Source organism: Martes martes, assembly GCF_963455335.1.
Source record: "Martes martes genome assembly, chromosome: 5".
Lineage (NCBI taxonomy): Eukaryota > Metazoa > Chordata > Mammalia > Carnivora > Mustelidae > Martes > Martes martes.
Window position 1 is genome coordinate 4,564,189 of NC_137892.1, and position 9,435 is coordinate 4,573,623.

Below are 9,435 nucleotides of genomic sequence, written 5' to 3' on the forward strand. Positions count from 1 at the left end.
TCAGTGGGTTAAGCCACTGCCTTCAGCTCGGGTCATGATCCCAGGGTCCTGGGATAGAGCCCCACGTTGGGCTTTCTGCTCAGCAGGGAGCCTGCTTTCCTTCCTCTCTCTGCCTGCCTCTCTGCCTACTTGTGATGTCTGTCTGTCAAATAAATAAATAAAATCTTTAAAAAAATAAAATAAATAAAAAATAAAAATTACTACATGTATTTTAGAATCTGAATATTCACATTTAACTGAGTATTCACTGAATATTCACATTAAACTGAGAAAATATCAATAAAACGAGTGACTGTGAAAACTGCCAATTTTTTTATGTTCTATTTACAAACAATGTCAAGAATAATGTCACCTAGTGATAAGGCACAGCTTCTTATTTCTGAAATGAAATCTAGCCTGGAAATGGGAATAAGGTAGCATCTTTTGGGGTAAAACAAAAAAGAAAAAATAATATGCTTAGTATATTTTGTTTCTCTTAGTCTTTCTTGGTAGTTGTTTATAAATGAAAATATGGAAAAGAACAGTTATTATGATATCCTTGTTTTTAATAAATTGATAGTATGAGAATATGTTTTTCTGACTTGGTAGGTGAAGTACATATATAAAGTGCTTATTTTCCAACATGACGCTTTAGTGAAGAGACATTATAAAGTAAATTTAAGGTGTTAAAACACTAAATAATTCATCAACATGAAAACAACAACAAAAAGTAAATTGCAACCCAGACAATTGGTTAATATGTAATTATTTACTTTTATTGACTCCCTTAGAATAAATGTCTGAAATAAAATATAAACTTTGTGTTGAGGGCTACAATCTACACAAAACTCTCTTCCCCATGGCTCAAGCTCTGAATTTAAATAAGCATATATTTTGTTTAGTTACCCATAGAAGAGGAAAATCTCCCTTGTTTAAGTAAATGTAGGTTTAACTGGCTTGAAATTGGGAAATATGGTAATGTGGTTTGGCTAAATAGAAGCTGGGTGACTGACTACATGTCTTGGAAACACTTCCTTGAACCTCATGTTTGTAGGGAGCACATTTTTTTTGACAGAAGTCTTTTCAGAGCTACTTTCATGTCCTTGTTCCTTAAAGTGTAGATAATAGGATTTAACGTTGGGGTCACCATGGTATAGAAGAGGGAGATAAACTTGCCTTGGTCCTGAGTATAGCTGTCACTTGGTTGCAGGTACATGTAGATTATGGTGCCATAGAAAATAATTACCACTGTAAGGTGGGAGGAGCAAGTGCTAAAGGCTTTGTGCCTTGCTTCGAGGGACTTTATCCTCAGCACAGCTTGACTAATGAAGCCATAGGAGATAAGAATGAGTGCTGGGGGGATTAGAAGAAACAGGACACTAACCACAAAAAGCACCAACTCATTGACAGTGGTGTCCACACAAGCCAATTTGAGAAGAGCTGGTACTTCACAAATAAAATGATCAAGTCTATGGTTGCCACAAAGAGGCAATTGTAAGGTAAAAGTAGCATGGATCAGGGAATTAGCCAAACCACTGAGCCAGGAGATGGATGCTAGCTGTTGGCATAGCCGTGGGTTCATAATAGTCACATAGTGAAGGGGCTTGCAAACAGCAATGTAGCGATCCAAAGCCATTACAGCCAGAAGGATACACTCAGTGGAGCCCAGTGCTAGAGAAATATAGAGTTGTACCACACAACCACCATAAGTGATAGTCTTCTCTGGACCTCGCAGGTTAACTAGGGTCTGAGGTGCGAGGCTAGTGGTGAAGCAGAGGTCCAGCAGGGAGAGGTTGCTGAGGAAAAAGTACATAGGGGTGTGAAGAAGGGGATCCAAGTATGAGATAACGATGATGGCAAAGTTCCCCACAAGCGTCAGGAGGTAGAAAAAAAGGACAAATACAAAGAGTGCAGCCTCCAGGTGAGGGTGGTCTGAGAAGCCTAGAAGGATGAAACCCATCAGGGAACTGTCATTGGCCCTTTCCATTTCTACGGAGGGAACTGCTTCTGCTAAGAGGGAAATGAGAACAGGTACATGTGAAACGATTTATCATAGAATCACAATGTACAAGTTGAAGGGGTGACGGAAACTAACTTGTGCAACTTAATTTTTTACCCTCAATCTGTAGTTGATTCAGAATATCGATCAAGTCCAATGACTCTCCGAAACTTTTGAGTGTTTTCAACTTTGGAGTTGTCTGGATACTAATTGCTAAAACCAATCAAGTGTAAATTTGTACATATATCAAAAAACATGAGATCATTTCTACTGAAATTAACTATCTCTCAAAATAAAGAAGCAAGTGTCATCTCCATGGTTTTTAACTGTCAACAAAAATATGCATGCAAAATACAATATTCAGTTCTTAACATAGGGAGAAATGGGGATGGGAAATCTCTCCTCATCTTTCCTCTTTATAACACATTCTTACACAGTCCTCTGTGTACACTATATCAACAGAGAAAAGTAAGATACTCATGGTTTTAAAACTTTATCTAGATATTATAAAATAAAGTTGAATAATTAAATATTTAATAATTTTTATTTTAAATTAAATTTTTGGTTTTGTGGCTGCCATCATGTGCCATGCCCAGCTACCAGGTGCACAGCTGTCACTATGCATTCCATGCAGCTGCCACACCATACTCAGCTGGTACATCATTTCCAACCTCCATGCTGCCACCAGGATGTGGTAAGCCATGTGCTCCCAGCCAACATCGCACACCAGACCCAGCTATGGCCAGCCATTCTGACATGCACACCCAGCCTCATATCACCAGCCATCCTAGCAAGGTGTCACTGCAGTGCTTCAGGGGACCTGGGATATGACTAGAGGTCCATCATGAACTGCTGCACTTCCAAGATTCCCAGTGAGCACAACCCTTCAAGCTAGCTTGCCTTTGTCCCACTAACACCACAGAGAGTAAGGATAGCCCACAAATGGCAGAGAGGAAGTGCAGACAATTGCACTGTAAGGGAAAGTGACTCAGACAAAACAGCAGGGGATAAGCAACACACAAAGAAGACTCTCCTGAAATGTCAGGTTCTAGGGAACAGCAGACACTGTGTTGAGGGCACTCCAGGACCTCTTCTGCATAAAGTCACTACTTTCAAGAAGAGAAGACACAGCTGACTTTCTTAACACAGAGAAACAGACACACAGAGACAGAAAAATGAGAAGACACAGGAATTTATCCAAAATGAAAGAACAGAACAAGGCCACAGCCAGTGATCTGAGTGAAACAGATACAGGTAACATATCTGACAGAGAATTTAAAGCAGTGATCATAAAGACACCACTGGACTTGAGAAAAGTGGAAGACATGAGGGAAGCCCTTACCACAGAGATAAGGAATAATGTTGCAGAGATAAAGGTTCAATTAACAAAATGAAAACATACTTGATAGAATGAAGAGTAGGCTGGAAGAAGCAGAGGAATGAGTTAGCAATCTAGAAAACAGAATAATGGAAAGTAATTAAACTGAATAAAAGAGAAGAAAAGAATTATGCAAAATGAGAATAGATTTAGGGAACTCATTGAGTCTATCAAACATAACATTCATACCAAAGGAGTGTCAGGAGAAGAAGAAGAGAGAAAAAGAGCAGAAAATGTATTTGAAGACATAATAGCTGAAAACTTTCCATGTCTGGGGAAGGACACAGATATTGAGATTCAGGGGGAACAGAGAAACCCATCCTATGCAACAAAACCAGAGACACATGAAGATATGTTGTAATTAAATTGGCAAAATACATAAGAAAAATTTAAAGCAGCAGGAAAAAAAGAGTCATTAACTTGCAATGGAAGCCCATTGGCTAGCATGAGATTTTCAACATAAATTTGGCAAGCCAGAAGGGAGTAGTATGCTATATTCAAAGGGCTGGATGGGAAAATCTGTAGCCCAAAACACTCTATCTAGCGAGGTTATCATTTAGAATAGAAGGAAAGATAGTTTTCCAGACAAACAAAAACTAAAGGCGTTTGTGACCACTAAACCAACCTTACGAGAAATATTAAAGTGGATTATTTGAGTGAAAGGGACTGATCAAAAGAGACAATGTAAAAGTAGGAAGAACAAAAGCAGTAAAAATGAATATTTCTGTAAAAAATCAGTGAGCTCACAAAAAATAGAATATGAAATGAATTAACATATACCTAAGATGTATAAAGGAGAGAGGAAAATATGTTCAAATTTAAATGATCATCAACTTAATATAGACTGCTCTATGAAGAAGTTTTACATACAAACCTTATGGTAACCATAAATCAAAAACTACTAATCAATACACAAGGAATAAAGAAAAGTAATTTCAAAAATATCACTAAAAAAAATCAGCAAGCCATGAAAGGACAAGACAACATTGGAAAAGATCTTCAGAATAAACCACAAAGCAAGTAATAAGATGGTAATAAATACATATCTATCAATTACTTTGAATGTAAATGGAATAAATGTTCCAATCAAAAGACATACCATGACAGAATGGATCAAAAAAAAAAAAACACAATCTGTATGCTGCCTAACAGTGACCCATTTTAGATCTAAAGACACCTGCAGATTGAAAGTGAGGAGATGGAGAATCATCTATCATTCAAATAGATATCAAGAAAAAAAAAAGCTGGGATAGCAATACTTATATTGGACAAAATAGACTTTAAAACAAAGATGTAATAAGAGACAAAGAAGGACACTATATAATCACAAAGGGGACAATTCAACAAGAAGATATACCAATTACAAATATAGATGCACCCAATATGAAAGCAGCCAAATACATAAAATGTTTAATAACAAACATTAAGGAACTAATTGAAAAATACAATAAACCTACGGGACTTTAACACATTGCTTTAATCAATGGACAAATATCTAAATAGAAAACAAAGAAATAATTGTTTTGAATGAAACACTGGGCCAGATGGATTTAATAGAGATATTCAAAATATCCCATCCTTCAACAGCAGGATACACATATTTTTCAAGTGCACACTGAATATTCTTCAAAATGGATCACATAGTAGCCCACAAAACAAACCTCAGGAAATTCAAGAAAATCAAAGGCATACAATTCATCCTTTATGACCACAATTCTGTAAAACTACAAGTCAAGCACACACACACACACACACACACACAAAACCTGGAAAGAAAACAAACTCATGCAGGTTAAATAACATTCTGCTAACAATGAATGGGTTAACCAGGAAATAAAAGGAGAACCAAACACTGCGTGGGAAAAAATAAATACACAATGACCCAAAACTTTTGGGACGTGACAAAAGTTGTTCTAAGAGGGAAGTTTATAGGAATCAGGCCTACTTCAATAAGCAAGAAAAATTTCTGATGGAAAAACAAACATTACACTAAAGAAATTATAAAAAGAACAACCAAAGCCTGAAACCAGAAGAAGGAGATAAATAAAGATTAGAACAGAAATAAATTTTATAGAAACTAAAAAGGCAAAAAAAAAAATCAATGAAGCCAGAAGGTGATTCTTTGAAAAAAAAATCAATAAAACTGATAAACCTTTAGCCAGACATATTAAGGAAAGAAGGAAGAAAGGAATGAAGGAAGGAAGGAAAAACAAAGAGAGAAAGAGAGAGAAAAAGAATTGAAATAGATAAAATGATAAAGGAGAAAGGAGAAATAACTACTAACACCACAGAAATGCAATTATAAAAAAATACTATGAAAAATTAGATGACAACAAACTGGACAACCTAGAAGATGGACAAATTCTCAGAAACATAAAGCTTGTTAAAACTGAAACAAGAAGAAATAGAAAACTTGAGTACATCAAAAATGGCAAGGAAATTGAATCAGCAATCTAACATCTCCAAACAAACAAAAGCCCAGGGCCAGATGGCTTCATAGGTGAATTCTACCAAACACTTAAAGACTTAATACTTATTCTTCTCAAACCATTCCAAAAAATATAAAAGGAAAAAAAGAGTTTCCAAATACATTCTATGGCACCAGCATTACCCTGATACCAAAATCAGGTAAGTACTCCACTAAAAAGGAGAACTATAGACCAATACCCTGATGAACATGGATGTAAAAATTCTCAATAAAATATTAGCAAACACCACTTAAAAATATATTAAAAACATATTCACCACAATTACATGGGAATTATTCCTGGGTCATAATGGTGGTTCAATATTCCCAAATCAGTTAACCTGATATATCACATCAATAAAAGAAAAGATAAGAACCATATAAGCATTTTAATAGATGCAAGAAAACCATTTGTCAAAGTACAACATCCATTTTTTTTTTAAGATTTTATTTGTTTGTTTCACAGAGAGAGTGAGAGAACACAAGTAGGGCAGAGAATGGGAAGAGAGAGGGAAAAGCGGACTCCCTGATGAGCAGGGAGACTGATGCGGGGCTCGATCCCAGGACTCTGGGATCATGACCTGAGCCGAAGGCAGACGCCTAACCATCTGAGCCACCCAGGTGCCCCACAACATCCATTCTTTTTTTTTTAACATTTTATTTATTTATTTGATAGACAGAGATCACAAGTAGACAGAGATACAGGCAGAGAGAGAGGAGGAAGCAGGCTCCCCACTGAGCAGAAAGCCCAATGCGGGGCTCGATCCCAGGACCCTGAGACCATGACCTGAGCTGAAGGCAGAGGCTTTAACCCACTGAGCCACCCAGGTGCCCCCACAACATACATTCTTGATAAAAACTCTCAACAAAGTAAAAATTAGAGGGGAACGTACCTCAACATAATAAAGGCCATACATGAAATTCCCACAGCTGATGTTATCCCTAATTAGAAAAAAAACTAAGAGCTTCTCCTCTATGGTCATGAACAAGACATGGATGTCCACTACACAACTGTTATTTAACATAGTAATGGAAGTCCTAGCCTCAGCAATTGAATGAATGAATGAATGACACTGAAATCAGCAAGGAAGAAGTAAAGCTAACACAATTTACAAATGATATGATACTCTATATAGAAAACCTGAAAGTCTCCACCCAAAAACTGCTAGAACTGATACATGAATTCAGTGAAGTCGCAGGATACAAAGTCAATGTGCAGAAATCTGTTGCAATTCTGGTACACCAATTATGAACAAGGAGAAAGAGAAATTAAGAAAACAATCCCATTTACAATTGCACTGAAAACATCACATTATATTACAAAGCTGTAGTAATCAAGACAGCATGGTACTGGCACAAAAATGGACACATGGATCAATGGAACAAAATAGAAAACCCCAAAATGAATCCACAACTATATGGTCAACTGGTCTTTGACAACGCAGGAAAGAATACCCAGTGAGAAAAAGACAGTCCCTTCAAGAAATGGTGTTGGGAAAACTGGACAGCCAAATGCAGAAGAATGAAATTAGACCATTTTCTTACATTATACACAAAAATAAATACAAAATGAATGAAAGACCTCAGTGTGAGACTTGAAACCATCAAAATCCTAGAGAAGAACACAGGCAATAACTTCTTTAACATCTGCTATAGTAAATTTTTCCTAGATAAGTCTCCTGACTTATCTAGGCAACATATTAAATATATTAAATATAACATATTTATGTTATATAAATTTAAATATAATAAAATATATTAAAAATATATATATATTATATATATATATATACGCATACATACACAGAGAATACTATTCAGTGATTAAAAAAGAGTGGAATCTTGCCATTTAGTAAACTCCTGGGGCAAGGGAAATAAAAGCAAAAATAAACTAATGGGACTTCATCAAAATAAAAAGCTTCTGCACAGCAAAGAAAGCAGTCAACAAAACTGAAAGATAACCTACTGAATGGGTCATATTTGCAAGTGATGTATCTGTAAAGAGCTAGTACCCAAAATATATAAAGACTTATAAAACTCAACTCCCAATAATAATTCAATTAAATGAGCAGAACACATGGGCATTTCTTCAAGAGACATCCAGATGGTTAACATACACATGAAAAGCTGTTCAACAGCACTCATCATCAGGGAAGTACAAATCAAATCCATAATGAGATACCACCTCACACCTGTCAGAATGGCTAAAATTAACAAACCAAGAAACAACAGGCATTGGTGAGGATGTGGGTAAAAAGAAACATTCATGCACTGTTAGTGGGTATGCAAACTGGTACAGCCACTCTGGAAACATTATGGAGGTTCCTCAAAAAGTTAACAATAGAATCACCTTCTGATCCAACTATCAGAGTCTTGGATATTTACCCAAAGTATACAAAAACATTAATCCAAATGGATACATGCACCCCTATATTTATAATAGCATTATTTATAATAACCAAGATAATGGAAGCAGGCAAAGTGACTATCAATTGATGAAAGGATAAAAAGGATGTGATGAGATTTTATATATATATTATATATATGTAATATATATAATATATATAATATATATAATATACTATTTAACTATTTTATGACATATATATTATATATGTAAATGTCATAAAATAGTTAAATCTTGCCACTTGCGATTATGTTGATGGAACTAGAGAATATTATGCTAAGTGAAATAAGTCAGTCAGAGAAAGGCAAATGCCATATGATTTCACTATATATGGAATTTAAGAAACAAAACCAATGAGCAAATTGGGGGGGAATGAAAGCAAGAGTGAGAGACTGAGAGCGACAAACCAAGATACAGAATATCTATAGAGAATAAATCGATGGTTACAAGAAGGGAGGTGGGTGAGGGAATGGGTGAAATAAGTAAGGGCAATTAAGGAGTGTCCCTGTGATGGGTACTGGGTGTTGTATGAAAGCGTTGAATCAGTGTATTGTACACTCTAAATTAATATTTCATTGTGTGTTAACTAACTAGAATTTAACTAAAATATTTAAAATATTTAAAAAAGAAAATAGTATATATATACTATTTAATTTTTAAAGTATATATATTATTTTAAGTATATATATACTATTTTCTTTTTTAAAATGTGTATATATATATATATATATATATATATATATATACATGGAATACTATTCAGTGATTAAAAAAAAGTGGAATCTTGCCATTTACAGCGACATGAATGGAAATAGAGAATATAATGCCAGGCAAACTAAGTCAGTCAGAGAAAAACAAATACCACATGATTTCACTCACATGTGGATTTAAGAAATAAAACAAATGAACAAAGAAGAGAGAGAGGGGGGGCAAACCAGAAACAGACTATCTATAAGAACACACTGATGATTACCAGAGGGGAGGTGGTGAGGGATGGGTTAAATGGCTGATGGAGATTAAAGGGTGCACTTCTATGATGAGTACTGGGTGTTGTATTAAGTTTTGAATCACTATATTGAAACTAATATAGCACTGTATGTTAACTAACTCAAATTAATATAAAAACTTAACAAAAAGGATAAAAAGATGTTTCCATTCTCCTCACAAAGTAGGATTATGTAGTGTGAGTAGACAGCATTACTGAA

The 9,435-nt window shown here is 35.3% G+C and overlaps 1 protein-coding gene across 1 annotated transcript; it reads right to left on the reverse strand.

Annotated features, from left to right (window-relative positions):
* Positions 1-1,021: 1,021 nt before the first annotated feature.
* LOC308343780 (olfactory receptor 2G3) lies at positions 1,022-1,966 on the reverse strand (the record flags this gene model as incomplete). The annotated part of the gene is made up of 1 exon (XM_080804950.1): positions 1,022-1,966. The coding sequence occupies one exon, from the start codon at positions 1,964-1,966 to the stop codon at positions 1,022-1,024; it is 945 nt and encodes a 314-aa protein (XP_080661076.1).
* Positions 1,967-9,435: the final 7,469 nt, after the last annotated feature.